The sequence below is a fragment of the Mchenga conophoros genome, linkage group LG12 (genome assembly GCF_057382185.1).
Source record: "Mchenga conophoros isolate Kocher_MC1m ecotype Shallow Benthic linkage group LG12, M_conophoros_male_GT1.1, whole genome shotgun sequence".
Taxonomy (NCBI): Eukaryota; Metazoa; Chordata; class Actinopteri; order Cichliformes; family Cichlidae; genus Mchenga; species Mchenga conophoros.
Window position 1 is genome coordinate 18,444,402 of NC_140537.1, and position 18,453 is coordinate 18,462,854.

General features: G+C 39.4%; 1 protein-coding gene across 3 annotated transcripts in view; it reads left to right on the forward strand.

The window, feature by feature from the left end:
* The window catches only part of edil3a (EGF like and discoidin domains 3a), a 132,071-nt gene that overhangs the window by 36,770 nt on the left and 76,848 nt on the right, over nucleotides 1-18,453 (forward strand). For all 3 annotated transcript variants that reach the window (XM_085294147.1, XM_085294149.1, XM_085294146.1), the window contains one exon: nucleotides 4,508-4,636. In XM_085294147.1, the coding sequence (XP_085150273.1) occupies nucleotides 4,508-4,636 (129 nt within the window). The remainder of the gene's footprint in view (nucleotides 1-4,507; nucleotides 4,637-18,453) is intronic.

Sequence of the window (18,453 nt, forward strand, 5' to 3'; positions counted from 1 at the left end):
ACATTAGATTACACACAGGTGCACTCTATTTAGTCATTAGCACTCATCAGGCAATGTCTATGGGCAACTGACTGCACTCAGAGCAAAGGGGGCTGAATAATTACGCACACCCCACTTTTCAGTTATTTATTTGTAAAAAATGTTTGGAATCATGTATGATTTTCGTTCCACTTCTCACGTGTACACCACTTTGTATTGGTCTTTCACGTGGAATTCCAATAAAATTGATTCATGTTTGTGGCTGTTTGTGGATGTGACAATGTGGAAAAGTTTAAGGGGGCCGAATACTTTTGCAAGCCACTGTAGTAGAAGCATTAGCAGCTAATACTTTCCAGCAATCAGCAACACACAACTTAAATGGTACATGGTGTGTGTTTGTGTGAAGAAAACACAATTTAATGGCACACCATGTTTACTCCCTCGCCTTTCCTTGGAAAGTTGCTTCTTTTCTCTAAGTAGTGTTTGGTTTTTCCTCTCTGTTGCTTCCATCATGGCTCCCAGTACTTAATCCTTTCTAGAAATGGGCAGCTGTTGGAGTGAATAAGGGATTTCTTTCTTTTTTTGTTTATAGCATTAAAAAACACTTCTTTCTTAATGAAAATCATCATCCTCTTAGTTGAAAAGTTTGGAGACTATAAACTAACTTATTTCTTTTTTTAAAAATGTTTTTGTAACTATTATTTTCCCAAGAAATTAGAAACGGAACGCGGTTTTGTTTTGGTTCATGTTTTTTGTAAGTTTCTGAAAAATTGTGTCAGCCTCAGCCCACCGAGGGCACGAAAGTAGCTGTTGCAATTTTCATGTGGTGTTTTCCACTGGCGAGACAATTTGCTCTCTCTCAGATGAACAGTTTTTGATATTATATGCTAAGTGGATGTCAGATTTTTGTATGTGTGCTAATGTGATCTGGCATTTGATCCTGACTCATAACAGTTCTGCAGTTCCTCAGTTTTTGGCTTATTTTGAACTCATACCATACAAAAGTTTGCTTAATTTCCGGCACACTGGGGCGTTTTTTTTTTTCTTCCTGTTTTTCTTTTTTTTTTGACAGAAATTATGAAATCAAATGTAGATGTCATACTGAACACTCTTTGTATCTCTCTAACACACTAACTGAGAAACCATTCCCTCCCTCTTTTCTCTCTCACTACCTCCTTTTGTCCCCACTTTTTCTGTTTTATGCACTTGCCATTAGGGATGCTGTCAGTACAGCATGGTGCGACTACAGATCATTACATCAAAAGAGCCCTGAAACCTGTCAACCCCCTTTCTCACAGTGAGCAGGTCCTCTGTGAAAGCTATTATACAAGCCTCTGTTCAACTGATTATCCACCACTCTGATTATTACTAATACAGGTCCAGGATTTGAAATAGTATGACTTCGATAGGATTACCTCATTTGAAATTCACACCTAGAGGCCTACTAATTCCAGTGAGAGAACAATAATAGGGTCGGTAGTGATTTTGTATTTATTTGTTTATTTACTTCATTTTTTTTCCTATTCTTTTTATGGGTTGGGGCTAGTGTGAAATGGTTGCCCCGTTGATATAGTAAACAATTTAAGGCTGCAGCTTTTTACTTGACGTTGTCAAATGTTGTGCTCATGGCTGCTAATTTGTCAAACTGACTTAAGAGGGCATGAGATTCTCACCCTTGAGACTTCTTCTTGTTTCCCATCGCTTAAAATGAAATAAGAGACCTGTCAAAGCACAGTTTCCCTGTCAACTCTAAGATATGACTGTAAAATGACTGGAATAGAAATTGCATCACAAGATAGGAAACTTACAAGGGCATGCTGATGAAAAGAATTTGGATTTGCTAGTTCTTTTCTCAGCAGGCTTTTTGAAACTTTAGAGTCATGTTAGATATCATTACTAAATGCAGATTGTGCAGTCAGTTCATGCTGTTGGCAATGTGGTAGCTCTTGTTTATAGATTAAAAAGCATGAAAGATAAATAGATTCAAAAAAATAAATACTGTACTAAAATTAGCCCATTTTTATGGGTCCCTTACAAAGCTCAGTTGCTGCTCCATTATATAAATATCAATTAACTGGTTCACAGGTAACATGGTCGTATTATAATATACTACATTTGAATTTTTCTGGATATAAATTAAATCAAAATCATGCTTTTATAAGCTGCTTTAGTTGCGCAAATGCTAAACATGGGTCCTTTAAGCCCTTTGGTAGCTGGTTGATTGGCAACATGACAATGTCATGATATAGAATAAGAACCTTCATTGGCTAAAGATGTCTCCCGTATTTGGTTGCTGTACTTGTGATCCTGTAGGAGGAGTTTGCAGACAGGCAAACAATGATTTTGTGGTTTATAATAAGATTTAATCTAAACATTACATTTTACAATAAATGATCAATTGACATGTACCTAGCTAGCACCCAGATGCCTGGGTGTAGGCGTGGGTGACGAGGGTTGAGATGCAGCAAGGAGTCTGGGGTGGATGCAAGCCTGGGCGACCACTGTAAGAATTCAGCCTAAGTGCACGGTGCGCACACATCACTAGGTGAGCAACGAACACGCCCCATCAATCTGCAAAGTTTTGACAGACTCAGTGCAGTTGTACAACTCAATGTATAAAAGATTAGACAGATATTGGCAGGTTTTTGAGTTATGAAACCTACAAGCTTGCATCTAGGCGTCATCATTAACATTTTGCCTCATTCTGCAGGCTAGTTCATGAAAGATTTTGAATGTCACAGTTTTGTTATAATAATTTTTATTCATAACCTTAGTTATCATTATGGGTTGCAAAGAGGTACCATAACGAGAACAAAAACAAAAAGAAGAAAGAAAAAACAGCAACAAACATGGAAAGAATCATGCTCCAACAGAGTTATTAATCATTACCGGCGTAACTTTGAGGCGTTTTCTTTTTTTTCTTTTTTTTTTTTGCTTGTTTTATTGAAATTCATTCTATTGTTTGCTTAAATCCCAAAGCATGAATTCTGTAGTGGCGAAGCTTCCCAGTGTTCTGTGCACCCAAATATTGATGAGAAAACAATGGTAATGATGAATGGGGTTTTGTTTACACAGCATGAATACATGTGATTTGTGGCTATGAATATGAATTCCCTTGCAAATTAGTGTTTGGCTCATAGGAGCCTTTTGTGTTCTGAGCAGCACTGACCCTCACACAGGGTACAGCATAAGCGTTTGATTTTCTGTAGGAATGCTGAACTGCGGTTATCTGTGCACAACATGGGGTAACTTCAACCAAATGGACAGATTTTATTGGTGGAGGTCATTTGTACAGCACTGAAAGCAATAAAAACATCCACTGAAGCAAACTATGCAGAAAACAGTATGTTCCAATACAAATGAAGTGACTTAAAGGATTGCCTCAGTTTATTAGTAGAGTAAATTTGCTACAATTTTCTGAAATTCAAACAATGTTTCTGTCTTTTGGTAATGCTTTTGTGTCACAAAAGTACTTTGGAACACCAAAGGGCAACAAGTATCTCAATAAAAAAGCCATTGCAGTCATTGGAGTTAACAATTTAATGTACATTGGAGCAAAATAAGAACATCAAGTGACCTTTTTAAAATGTTTTTTGCACCAATATATTTATAACTATTAAAGACAGTGCGTTTGTGCTGGCCATTCTGCTGCACATTCACAACTTTAGACTATACCTTATATTGTTCAAACCCTCAGAGGTTGGCTAGCCTGCCCCTAGTATTCAGGACAGCAGCAGTACTTTCACAGTGGCAATCACTTGAGCAATCACTTCTTCAGAGACTATTATTTTGCTCTGTGGAGTACAAATTCAGTACAGTATTAATAACGATTCTCCATTTTGGGGGACGCATGAACAGAAACTCTTAAAACTGGTGAATTGTTCACAACAATGGCCACTTTTCATTAATTCAAAATAATAATAATCTTGTTTCAAATTTAAGTAACTGCTTAGTCAAAACTCGACTTATTTGTGTGAGGATCTGTGTGTGTACGTATGCGTGGGTGACGCCGTGGGTACATTTCAGTGCATAGATGGTGGTGCTCCATTTTACCTTGCAGCTAGTCTGTGCTTTTCGCTTAGCACTGTGAGAATGAAGTGTTGCCTTCCTGGAGGGGACACATTCAGTGATTTCTAGACGGTGCCTTGGGCCGCCCTCTAGACAACAGACACCAGCAGCAGTCACTGAAAGACAGACTCTCCCGACACTCCTTTCATCCTCAGTTTCTCCTGTCAAGCAGTTTTACTTAAACACCACCTCACGATGTCTCCCAGAATACCTTATGTATTAAAACTTTGTGTGTTATTGTGTGCTATTAAAAACTGTAGATGTGTTTAATGGGACACCCATTGTTTAGTTTATTAGACTACTGGCTGGATAATGATGTCTAAGTACACTTTTGTATCATATACCAAAATTATTGTGGAATATTATCTGCTGCAATTTGCTCTTGTGTGTACAGTTAAAAAAATTTTTTTTAAAAGCCACCCCCATCATCGGTGTCTGTATTCTTCTTTTTTCTGTGCAGGTCCTTGCCATCCAAACCCTTGCCACAACAGAGGAACGTGTGAGATCAGTGAGACCTACAGGGGTGATACCTTCATTGGTTATGTGTGCAAGTGTCTACCAGGTTTCAGCGGAGTTCACTGCCAACACAGTAAGTTGGACCAGCCTCTTCCCTATCCCTTATTTAAAGTGTCTCGAACGATTACGGAACTTAATATAAAGTCAAAAGGTTTGCAAGGCCTCTGTGTCTCTTTTATGGCATTACCAGGAAGAATGATTGGTCTGTTTGATCATAACGATTTTCTAACAGGAGTCAAATAATAACCTTGAGCAGTGAACAGATGTTGAAAAGCTGACAAAAAGTAAATTCCTGGTGAAAGGACGAGTTCAGCAAAATGATAGTGAGTTCAGGAGAGAAAGGAAGCGCTGAGCTTGCTTCCTTTTGTTGAGCATGCTCTTAATAAAGGTTGGTGTCAGAGGGTTTGTGCTGCCTGTGAGATAACTCTCGACAGTATGTTAGACTGGGAACACTGTTCTCATCCCATGCACAATTTATGCTGTCTTAGGAACTGACCTTTTGAACTCTTAAACTAGCACCTGGAATATGGGGACAAGGGTAATTAATGACTGCAATCATGGGGTACAAGCACATTTGGGTGTGACCAACACTATCGAGCCTTAAACTATTATTGAGACCGAGCAAGTCAGATATATAATTATTTTTCTTTGAACAGCAACATGCATCAATTCACGTTTCAAAGCTTCATTCAGCTATTGTTTAGATCCAATATCTGTTCTGAAAGAATGAGTCTGTTTCGCTTTAAGTATTCTTGGTAGTCTCAGCAGTTTTTGCAGTCAATGTAATAACAAAAATGTTAATAATACTTGTAGCTGCTCTTACAAAAAATAGTCTGTTATTAAATAGGACCGCTAAAGCTGAGCAAATTAGACTATTTATTTGAAAATGAAAAGTCATACATAACAAATGTGAGGTAGCATGGTGGTGTGTTGGTTAGCACCGTTGCCTCACAGCAAGAAGGTCCTGAGTTTAAAGCAAATGGCCAGCTAAGGCCCTTCTGTGAAGCGTTAGGATGTTTTGTTTACGTTTGTTCCTAGTTAACCTTGGAGGACAGAACCCACAAAGAATAAACTAAAAACCTAGAAAAATAAATTGTGTTAAACTAAATAAAAACAGAACTAAAACTAAATACTTTCAAACAATAAAACTAGTGGCCACGGGTGCTACCCCTCAGCCTCCTAGTAGATGTGCCTATTGTATTAGTTAGAAAGGTAATTTTCAGAAACATTGACCTCCGACCTTGAACTCAGTCACTCTGAGTGAGGATTCACACTTGTCTGACATTTTTAGGAGATGCACCAATCGTATCAATTTTTAAAAAATCCCAAGTGACGTCCTTCTTGCGTTATCGCACTCACAAGATTTTCAGAAAACCTTACCTCTTGTCCCTGAGTCTGAGGTCACTGAGATTTTCCCACATTTGAGATGTTTTTGTAGATGCACAGTTGTGTCAATTTGAAACTCTTTCACTCACTTCATTCTCGAGTTATCCCATTTCAGTGTCCACAGTGTGCGCCCACCTGCCCCTCAGGCAGGGTGACAATACCCCATCGGCTTTTTATACCTGAGGGGTACAAACGAATTAGTACAACTAAATGTGCGTTAGGCTGATTGATGATTCTAAACTTGCTGTATCTGTGAATGTCTTTCTGTCTCTCTGTTAGCCGTCAGTAGGTTGACAGCCTGTCTACCATGTACCCCAACTATTGGTAAATGGTAAATGGCCTGCATTTGTATAGCGCTTTTCTAGTCCCTAAGGACCCCAAAGCGCTTTACACAACCTGTCATCCACCCATTCACACACACATTCACACACTGGTGATGGCAAGCTACATTGTAGCCACAGCCACCCTGGGGCGCACTGACAGAGGCGAGGCTGCCGGACACTGGCGCCACCGGGCCCTCTGACCACCACCAGTAGGCAACGGGTGAAGTGTCTTGCCCAAGGACACAACGACCAAGACTGTCCAAGCCGGGGCTCGAACCGGCAACCTTCCGATTACAAGGCGAACTCCCAACTCTTGAGCCACGATCGCCCCAACTATTGTCCTATAGCAGCTGGGATTAGCACCAGCACAATTGTGACCCTAAATTGTATAAGCAAAAGAAAATAAATTGGTGGACATAATAATTGTATCAGCAGACAATTAATGCAGACCTTTACATTTTCACTTTTCGACTGACTCCCGTGATTTAGACGTAGCATATAGCTTTCTCTGTGTGTGCCAAAATCTTGCTAAATCCCGCAGTATGATATATAGGCCAAGTTCTGTGGCTTTCCTGCCTCTGCGTGTGCTTGGCTGAGCATTGTATTAGCCTGCATAACACAGTTGTCCTTCACTGCCGGTGTGCTTGTAAGTAATGGCTTTAATGTATCATGGTGCAAACCGTGTGGCGTGATGGCTCCTTCTTAGTTTGTAAGAGAGAGGATTTGTAGAGAGAGAGAGAGAGAGCGAGAGAGCATGGTGAGATGTTAACCAACGCCTAACAAAAAATGTGCGCCAAGGTTAAAAAAGACAGAAATGTGGGGTTTTTTAACTCATAAAAGAAATAGTTTTTTATGCTGCACTGGTCAGTGTCAGGCATAAAACAGAAAAGGAAATAGAAGGAGTCAGTAGATCAATGTTATGTCATCGAGTTTGTCTCCAGCCTGAACTGTGAGCAATTGGCTATCATTCATGTCATAATTCAGTTATTGTTTCCTATTATGCCCTGGGGTGGTGGGAAACTGATTCGATACAGTCTGAATACACATTAAAGTCTGCCAATTTTACTCATGGATATCGTCTGAATGGCAGAGAGTCGTGAGAGAGACAGGAGGGAGACATTAATAAGCAAATCTGTTTCTGGGTAATTCCTGCAATTAAATTATAAAGCGACACGTATAATGACAGTTTAGCTGGCTTAATAATGGTAAGATACTGGCTTTAATGCACGATAAGCTGAAAGGTATATTGTGCACCTTCACAATTTGGAAAATGTATGAAACATTTCATTACTGGTGGACAGTTTTATCAGAAAGTTTGAGTTATTCACAGTTAATGTAGTGAAGGGGAAAAATGCAGTATTTGATACTGGGTTAGTTCACTGGTTAAGAGAAAAAAGGTTATTGATTCCAAACCTCCTGGTTAACCGGTGACTTATTATGTTGAGTTAGGTTTGCCCTCAACTAGTTCAAAGACATGCTCGATTAATTGTTAGGTGTGGATATGAGACTAAACGTTTGTCTGTGTCTCTGTGTTGACCCTCTGATCGACCGGTGACCCATCTAGGTTGTAGCCAGAGTCTTGACTATAAATTGAACTAGCAGTTAAGGAAAGATGAACAGATGGGAGATCCCCTAGTCACTAGTTTGGTAGATAGCTATAAAGCGATAATAAAATAAATTGATTGTATTACCTTTGCCTAAGCACAGGGGATATTTTAATAGTTTAGCAGAAGTTTTAATTTAAAGCTACTGTTAAGCTGACATATCGTATTAGTCTGCTGCTCCTGTTGATTACATATTAAAAAAAGGAAATTAATTATGGTAGGCTAAGTCATCCATTATTGTATGAAAATGTAGTTAACCTTTTAGTGCTTTCTTGCCGTTGTAGCTTTTCTCTTTGTGCGGTTATTCTGTTTGTGCCACACGGCTTCATAACGAGGTGATTATGTTGCAGTATTCAGTGTTATGCCCCCCACACTTCTTCTCGCAGCCACTGGGCTCAACAGTTTTTGTGGCAGAAACATTGCAGTGCAGGTAGCGTAAAGAGTGGGTGCTCTTTGGAAACTATTTCTACATGCTAAATGTTAGCAGTGACAGCTTTTATCACTTGTGACGTTTGGTTTGTCCCATTTTGAAGCCTTGAGAAAAGCATTTTCACAGTCGTTGGCGTTTTGAAACTGGATGCGAGGATGAGGGGTCAATCTGCGCACTCATTGGTTCTAAGTCACAAGTCTGCAGCCAATGAGCATATCCTAGATAAGCCTCCTTTGTGGACTTCTAATGACTAAAATAAAGTAATGTTTTATTTATTATGACCAAAAATGGAAAAGAAATAGTTGCACAGAGGCAACTCCAAGTTTTTCAGACAAATTTGCTTTTTTATTTTAAATTACATTTCTTATTTTTAGAACTTAGATGTTTTCGACTCTTCCTGAGGTGATGAGATTTTCACATTCAGGTCAGATGTTCAAGTATCACTGCTGAAGGTGATGACAGCGTGCTGGCACACTAACTGTGCAGTTAACACAAAGTTTGACAAGCTTGATTTCACTCAGCCACGTCATATGAAAGTAAAAGATAGAGTATTTTGTCTCTGGCCTGTCAAAGATGAGGTGAATTTTATTGTGATTGCATTAAGTTGGGTTTTAAAGCAATTCTTAGTCTGTCTCAATCTCGTCTGAAAGCCGTGGCTTTCCTTTGGTTAGTGTCATTGCTTTTATTATTATAGTCATTATCATCACAAAGTCATTCATCTTTCAGATAGTGTGGTGTCATGTCCCTGTGGTGACAGGAGAACAAATGCAGCCTTATTGGGCAAGTAGCCAAGCGCCGTAATGAGCTGTCACAGTGTGAAGATTGGGACTGATTGCCTCAGACGTCGTCAGGTTGCAGATCATTTTTAGAGCACACGTTCTCAGTCCGTCAAGGACAAATGTTGTATAAACTGTAGGCATTTTTATTCCTGCTCTAAGAAAGTTGTGAGAAAGTCATGCGTAACATACATGTTTTATCTTTAGTTTACTAAAACAATCATTTGATGTGATGCAGTGATGCCTGCTTTTGAAAAATCCAAAGTTAAAGGCAGTAGATAAAGTGCTTTTCAAGCAGAAATGTACTGAATAAAGACCCTGTTTAAAAAAGAAAGATAAAAGAATTAACAGAGTAATTGGGCTAAACTGTCTCTTAGATGGTAAGTGCTCTCTTTCTCATTCGATCTTCCTCCAATCTTTCATAGCCTGCAGGTCCTTTCAATAGTTGCCACCTCGTGCTCGTGGATCAATATGTTTCTTTGGCTTTCTTTCCTTTCTTTCTATAAGACACCAACAGATCCAGATTGATTGGTGGAAAAAATTGTGAAAAGCTTTAGTTATTTTTATTCAACCCCTTTATTTGTTCATGTATCGTATTCCTATAATCCTAGACCCGCCACCTCGCAAACCTCTTGCCACAAAATAATCAGCCACTGTTTATGGCTGTGGCCTGATGTAAAGCCGCAGGGAACCATTACTGTTAGTTAGTTCACCATGGGGCTGAACGAAGACTGACTTTCATCAGCACATGAAGAAAAAAAGAGACTCCATAACTCCCTCTGCATGGTATGTCTCGTAGCCCATTTATTGACCTGATTAGTGTATTTCGGAGCGAGTGAGGAGGCATCCGGAGATCATTACTTATTTGTTTGTTGTGTGATTCTTGTGTGTCTGTCCTCAGGCTCTCCACCTTTCCAGTTTGATTTTCCAAAAAGAAAAACGAAGATGTGACTTTTTCACCCTTGTCTGTTTTTTTGTGCTCAATTTACTGCCTAAGATAACAGCACTAAAACCCGAGGCAGCATGAATGAGTAAATGACAGTGGTTATTTGACTACAACAACAGCTTGTGCTTGTCAGCTACAGCACAGCACCCCTTCACCTTAGCAGCACTCCAGTTACCTGCCTTGGCATCGCGGGAGGTGAGCCTGTAACTGCACATCTACAGCATTTTGTGATGAATAGAATAGAAAGCCTCCTGCAGAGAGCACTGAGAGAGTACAGTAAAGTGAGGCAGAGCAGGTCTGGTGGGCTCTCGCCAAGATTGAAGCAGCTGTTATCTCCTTCAAATTGTGAGGCTGCACTATTAAAGTGACTTCAGCAAACATCAGAATGACACACGAAGACTTTCTTAGCCTTTTGTGGCTGTGTTTAAATGATAAACACAACCTGAGCATCACACTCAGGATTAAACAACCAGCATAATGTTTTTTAAGAGATATTAGAATAAAAAGGATCAGCCAGCTGTGGCTCAGGAGGTAGAACAGGCTGTCTAATAATCAGGAGGTTAGCGGTTTGATCCCTGCCTCTTTAACTCTGCATGTCAAAGTTGCTAGATGCTCACACACATGTTTTATTCAAATAAAAGGAAACTTTTATTCAAGTTTCGAGCAAGCATCACATCATTAATAGATCTACATATGCTTGGGCTTTACACCTCATCAATAATGTTAACGCCGTCACTGCTGGGACTCCCGGGAGAGGTACGAGTGTCGAACACGTGGACTGTGCATATGTTTTTTGTCCACAGTGGATTTTATTTAATCAAATAGAAACACTTCTAACCAGCAAATAGGCCCATATTTCCAGCAAATGATGCTCCAAATTGTCTCTGCGTCCACAAAATCAGCTTCACAAAGTACAGTTGCTATTTTGTTTATCGCTCCAGGGGAAAGTCGGTCGCATGCAGAAATCCACTTACTGTCTTAGATCATATAAGCAGTATAGCTGAATTATGTTTAAGGGCAGATTTGCACTTCAAGTCTAAAAAAATAAGTGTTTTCAGGGCAGGCTTAGTTAAATGGATTATGATAGATTTAAGTGCAACTTAAGTCAGTGAAAAAGTTTGTTGAAAAAGTACTTTGTCCATAGAAAGTTCATCTGTTTTCAAAATAAACAGAGGCATGGATTTAGTCACAGTGCCTGAGGTCTGTACTTGTAGCTATAAATTGGTTTCGTCTTAACAGCCTCAGTGTTACAACATGCTTGAAATTTCACTGAAATTATGCTAATCTGCACTGCAGTTATTTTTATATGAATAAATTAGCATGACTAACTTGTAGCACCACTTTGTTTTTCTCACTAAAACTTGTATATGTGTTCAAAGGACGAAGGCAAGACATTTGTGACGCTTTATTCCAGTCTGCTTGTCAATATGCCAATAAAGTTAAGTTTTTCTGTCTTCCCAAATTCATCATTGTATCAAAGATCTCAAAAACAATGTGTCCTACCACTACAAAGTGGCCTCAGAACCACTGTGAACACCTCCAGCTTCGAGCTTCTCCCTGTTGTTAGATTGCTGCGATACAGAGCTGTGTGGGAAACGCTGCCATTTCCTGACACCGTCTCAACATTACATTCAGTCTCACAGCCCACCCACTGCTCACAGTCTGTGGCTGGAAAGCTGCGTTTACAGGCTGAGATGAGTGTAGAGGATCCTGGGGGAAGGGTCTGTATGTCCAGCAGACATTCAAAGAAGTGACCACAAGCACAGAGCCAAACCGACAGACGCCGATGATCAGCAAAAAGCGTGCCTGTAGATCAAAATAAAAAGATTGCTCTGCCTGTGGGCCAGCAGTCGTTTTGTTTCGGCTTACTGCACATTTGGTCTTTTTTTTCCTTTAAGCATCAAACAGTAGAATTCCTCTTTACAGACTTCAATAACTGGTGTCAGTAAACCCAACATTGTGATGTCTTCTATGTTCTTTTTCTTCTGTGTGAATAAATACAGATGAACATCTAAAATGGTAGATTGTATGAAATTTGAAAGCAAAAGAGAATGTCTGTATCGTCCTACCTGTGTCCACTATATTGTTCTTGAGGGAGGGAAGCAATCAGTAAAGGAAAAATAAACCAAAGAATAAAATACATTTTTTATGTTAGCATGCCATACACAAGTAGTGCGTGTGTTTAGCGGCATAAATGTGTTTTACATAATCCCATTGTGGCATCAGCTTTACTTTTAGAGTTTAAAAGGCAAATACCTAGAATCAAACTCATTGCATGGGGTTATAAGGACTTGGTTTAAGGCTTGGGTAGTTTTATTTTTAGGTTATTGTTAGCATCAGGGAACTGCTTATGGATAGGCTAAGTCTCCAGAATATGACTGTAAGTTAGTGTAATGTCCTGAAATGATGGAACCATGAGAGTGTGTGTGTTTGTGTGTGTGTTGCCTGTAGCAGACTAGCTGTCTTGGACTTGCTGAGTGTGACAGTGGCTTCTTCAGAGTGGCTGATGGGCTCCTGGTGAATAAGCCACTCATGGGGTTTCTGTGTAAATGGCGTACTAGAAGCAGATGTGTGTCATTTTTGTAATATAACCAACACTAGCTTACTTGACAGATGTGTGATTATTTCCACTGTTCAGATAAGGCATTCGTCTCCTGCTTTATGACGTTACACTTGGCATGTGAGGAGGCTTCGGTCAAATCCAGAGTTGGTGGAAACTCACCCAGTTTGAGTAGTGTGTGTGTTACTGACAGTTTTTATTTGCTTTCTGGTTCCAAATAACAATTTGGAAAAAAGCTGTAGGAATAATAACTGAGAGGATTCATAGGTTAATAAGAATTTACATGTGTACATTTGTTTCAATGTTTCAGTTTTTCAACCTCTACCTTTACAACAGCATTTGTGAGTTTACATTTTTCTGTCATTTTGTATTGGTGCTATTCCAGCTTTTACAATAAATAAATACACACATTCTCTTCCATTACTGTTTTTGGGCTACAGTGTGAGTATTGTAACTCAACAGTAATATTCCACAATGGTGCACCATGATTGAGCAATTGGTGGTTGTTACGTACGGCAGATTTGCTTCCAAGCCCTACGCACAGGGTTTGGTTGAAAAGATTGAGACATTTAGAAAAGAAAAAGGTCTTTACTCTGTGAAATGAAAATGAAATGAGTAGATGTCTGAGCTAACCGTGGGCTCTCTAAAGGAATCACTCCCTGTATGGGTTTTTCCAGTTAATCTAGTCTATAGATAGTCTGTGGGAGCTGCACAGTTCATTACATGTGTGTAAAACCAAAACCCATCTGTGTCTTCATCGCCGTAATAACAGTAACACCAGTGATAGTGACAAAACTACTCCCCTTCATTTGTATTTTGCAGGACATTGAACATGAGTAGGGCATCGTTTTATGTGATGCAACCGTCTTTACATACACATTAATGCTTTTGTAGTAGAAGCTATTTTCACCATTCTTTGGGTAACTCCTGACGTTGCATCTAATTTAAGTCTCAGTTTTATAACGTTACTTTGTTGAAGGTTAATACCATTTGTGTCTCCCTTTGGTTTCCCTCAAGGGTCCTCTGTTTGTAAAGAACATGTAGGTGAGTGGGAAGATAGTTTTGCTACACAAGAGCAGTGATTCTCAGAAACTGGTTGAATGAATTTCTTGTATACCTGCGCCCAGAAATCAATATGTATTGACTATGTTTTGACTGCCAAAGCCTTTTGTTTGTATGACTTGATTTTATTTTATTGTCTTTTTCTCCTTATAGTATAAGTGAGTGATTCTTTGGGGACTTTTCATTGTTAGTGGACTGAATCCTCAATAAGTATTAGACAGACAGGCAGATCGTAGACAGGTCAAGTCATAAAGTGGAACACATGTAACACACTTTGCAGTTTTGTAAACTATACTCTAATAAGAGCCAACAAAAAACAAGCACAAAAAATGTATATACTTTTCTGGTTGGCTTTTATTGAGTCTATACTTTGTGTGTGTGTGTTGTGGGTGTGTGTCGGCATGATTTCACAAAGAGGGAAACCCGGCCAAAGATGAGCCTTGTACTTCAAATGTCTATTTCCTTGGGTATCCTGCTGTCTCTGTCTCTTCATTCCTGGAGGAGCTGACCCTATCTCGCCTCTGTCAGAGGGCAGTTTGGATAACAAGCTGGGGAAACAAGCTAGAATCAAGGTGTTTAGGAGCGCTTTTTCTGTGCCTCTGACACCAGTATTTTACTTAGCCTTTAAGGTGGAGTTGCCTGCGTGGTAGATCAAACTGACAGATGTTTTTCCTCAGGTTTATTGAATACATAGAATAGCGCTAGACGCTAGATATTTTTGGCCCCTGATCCTTGTTATGTTTTATGGACATTTTATACCATACATATTTAGCATCATGGCCTGAAATCATATAATTGTGATACCTCACCTCGCCCACATGTCTTCAGTGAGCAATCACTTCTGCAGATCCTTTGAAATTAAAATGCCTGTAGAAATATATTTTGAGTAAAATGACCTGTCCTTGTTAGCAAGCTGGTGCTTTGCCAGCAAAATTACAGCACAGCATAACATTGCTGTTAAAACAAAATATAACTGCACAGAATGCCTTGAGGAAGGTGAAGCTTTGTAAAATGGTCAGACTAGTGGCCTGAAGTGCAGTGCTGTAAGAGAAACATAACCTTCTAGTGTTTCCTGTCACTTTGGCAGTTCTTTATGTCACTTTTTACAAGCATTACTCACAAAGTAAAAAAAAATAAAAAATTGGTATTTGAATCAGTACAGACAGTACAAAAACAAACTGTGCATTAAATAAAACTGAAGTTACAACTTAACAAAACATAGTAAATACATAAAAAGCTGAAGAATCTACAAAATCTGCCGACCATCAGGGGCATCCACACAAGACGCGATGCACAGTGACGTTCTTCAACTTCATGTGACAACAGGGGAAATACCTGCTGGCGATGTGAAGCTGGCAGGTCCCGAGTTAAACTTTTCTCAACGTGCAGATGAATAACTGAAGCGACTACCAATGAGTGGAAAGGATGCTGCTGATTGATATAAGACAAGGTGGTAAATACATCAGAGGGTTACCAGGGTAACTGAAGCCCGGAAGATCTGCTGGTGACCTACAGTTGGTTACATCTCCTTTAACAGTACTGATAGAGCATTTCACTGCTTTGAAAGCTCAGGATGGGTTTGTCAGGGCCTGTATTTTCTTAACTTAGTGCATTGAGATTAAATGAGAAAATGTGAAGAAGGAAACAAAACTACGAAAAAAAACAGCCTTGGAAATGTGATCTGTGGATGTTATGAAAAGAAACAGGTGAAAAATAATGAGATGAGTAAAGCTGCAAAGGTGTTTGGGCATTTCTATTTTCTTTGTTTGCAGCGCTGTGCACGCATTCACCTGGTTTATCGTTTCTGCAGAGGAGTTGTTAGTGAACGAGCTGTTACCAGGGCCTAATTGTGTGAGGCCCCATCAGTCAGTTGAGCTGCGTTGGCGCCTCCTGGCCTCTGCAGTAAAGATGGGCCATGTTGGCGGTTGGCCAAAGCATAAATAGAAATGCAATTCCAAATCCCAGATGGCGAAAATAGTCAGACTCCATTCTACCCAGGGCTTTTGGCTGCCAGTGCCAGCCCAAACAAAACACTGATAAATGTTGTGCTTGACTAGAGCTGCATTATTTCAGGATGGTCAGTGTGGGCCAAATCAGTGTCAGTGTTATTTTCCTGCAGGTGGAGTTCATTCAGTGTGACACATAAAAGATATTACATTCATGGTCATGAGAATGTGGAGCATTTAAACCATAACATGGTGATATCGTGATGTATTTCTTTTTGATGATGTTAAATGAATAAATGACAGTGGTAATGTTTTTTTTAGTAAAGCAATCATGGTTGTGTTAGAGACATAATTATGTCAGAAAAGGGTCAAAATTCAAATAAGTCAAAAATATTAGTGTCAAATTTCTCTCTGCTGAAAGCACTTATTCACAAAGCTGGAAGTGCCTTTCACTGTTTTATAAATGCTTTCATTTCACCCAGGTAGATGTTGGTCATTCACTGGACTTTTTTCTATTTGACAATGTAAAAAACAAACAAAGAATAATTAAGTAAGAAAATCAGTAAGTTAAAAAAATCACTGTTATAACAGTATTATATCCAAGGTCCTCAGTTCATTAATTCTGCTTCTTCTACCAATTGTTTTCCTTAGAGAGTGGCGCAACATTTAGAACAGGCATGATTCCCAGATGAGTTTGGTAATCATCTAAAATTTTTCTTGGCATGTTTTATTTTTCAAATATCACAATAACTAATAACTGAGAAATTTGCCAGAAACAGTCATGTTTCCATTAAAATAATAGTTTGGCATATGATGATGATGATGATGATAATAATCCATGATTAATCTTAAAACAAAAAGCAAAGAAAATAAGAAATGTGTATTTGCATTAAAGGAGCCAAGTGGGGTAATGACAATAGTAATAACACCACCAGCGTACAGGGAGGGTACATGGGATGTAGGATGCTGTGCCACTACCACAAGGAAAATTGGACTTGCACCAAGAAATTGTTGTCGTGTAGGACAGCAGAATGGACCTGACATTTGAAAAAGAAGGCCGACCAAATTTTAGATAGCGACAGAAATGGTTCAAATATAGTTTTAATATCTGCAGTGAGATAAAAAGTTGGGTAATACAATGCTGCTGAATTCTTTGAAAGCAGCAAATAAGAGATACATTTTGACCTTGAATCAGCTTATTCAGCAAAGAGGAAGAAATTACTTTTTCATTTCTGAACACTTTTTAGTTAGATATATTTAAAAAATCCGAGATGTGCTAAATGCGACTATGCAAAGCTAAATTTGTCAGTTAATGGGGAATATATATGCTCAAAGCCTCGGGATGTCTAGTATCTCAATGAGCCAAAGAGCCTCAATGCACTAATAATTTTATGGCCATGGCCTTACTCGGTTTGTGCTGTCAATTCTTATATTCTGGGTGAGATGGCTTATACATGTGTGCACTGTAGGAATATGAAAATTTGCAATTTTCTATTACAAAAAGAGAAATCCTGTTTTAGTGGCTTAACACTTTGTTTTCCTCACCTTCATAGCAACAGTGCTCACAAGCACTGTCAGGAGAGGGGCAGCCAATTAAAAATACAGATAGGGAGCTCAAAGGGAGAGGAGTTGTTTTAGGCAGGATGAACTGAGTGGCAGTTGGTAATCACTCAAAGCTACTCCAGTGGAGCTGGAAATCAGCACAGTAATTTGTCTTTATATCTTAAAGAATTGAGGTTGTCAGTGATGTTAAAAAGAGGGTTTGGCTAACGGACATTGTCATTGACCATCGTTGTTCACTGACTGTCAGATGTGACAGCCATTACTAAAGAAACTGAAAAATTGCTTCACCACAGTCAGCAAGCCTGTGTCAGGATGTGAATTGTTGTTTTCATTCAGTATAAGTTGTTCGCCCTCACCTTGGTTAGTCTTACCTCTGTTTTCTTCTGCACCTTTTGTCTATCTGGTTATTACATCCTTGTGTCCAGTCAGTCACTCATTCACCCCAGGGCCCCAACTTCAACTTTACTGTGAGGTTGTCCTGTTTGACAAGCTTTTCAATATTGTTCTGTCTTTTTTCCCCTAGTGTGATTTTTTTTGTCTGTGACATTCGGTCAGTTTGTAGACTTCCCCTTCTGCCTGCTCCCCATCTGGATTGTTTGTCTTGCTGCCTGTGCTCCTGTGAATTGTTACCGCTGGTTATGATTTTTGATTTTTTAAGCACATTCTGTGTTGTTGTACTAGCTTACGTATCACTTTAGGTTTAGAAATACACTGTGGACAAAAGGACTGGGCACCCACCGGAGCTTGGATAACCCATGATTCTAAACTCATAGCCAATAATATAGAGTTGATGTTGGACAAGAGAGCCTAGCTCACAGTCTCATTACTAGTTTATCACATTTTTCTTATGGGGTTAGGGTTAGGGCTCCGTATTGGGCAGCCAAGTTCTACACCAAACTCATCCAACCACACTTTTATGTACTTTGCTTTGCGCACTGGGGCACAGTCATGCTCAAACAGAAAAGGGCTTTCCCCAAACTGTTCCCACAAAGTTGAAAGCATGAGATTGTCCAAAATGCTGTGGTAAGCTGAAGAATTAAGATTTCCTTTCACTGGAACTAAGGGGCTCCAGGCCAATCTTAGAAAAACATCCCAATAGGATTATCTCTAATACACCAAATGTTACAATCTGCACAATGCAGTCAGGCAAATAATGTTTCCCTGGCATTCACCAAACCCAGACTTGTCTTTTAGACTGATGGATAGAGAAACATGAATTGTCACTCCACTGGTCCAGAGTCCACCGGTGGCTTTACACCAGACCATCTGAGATAAGGTGATGTACGGCTCAAAA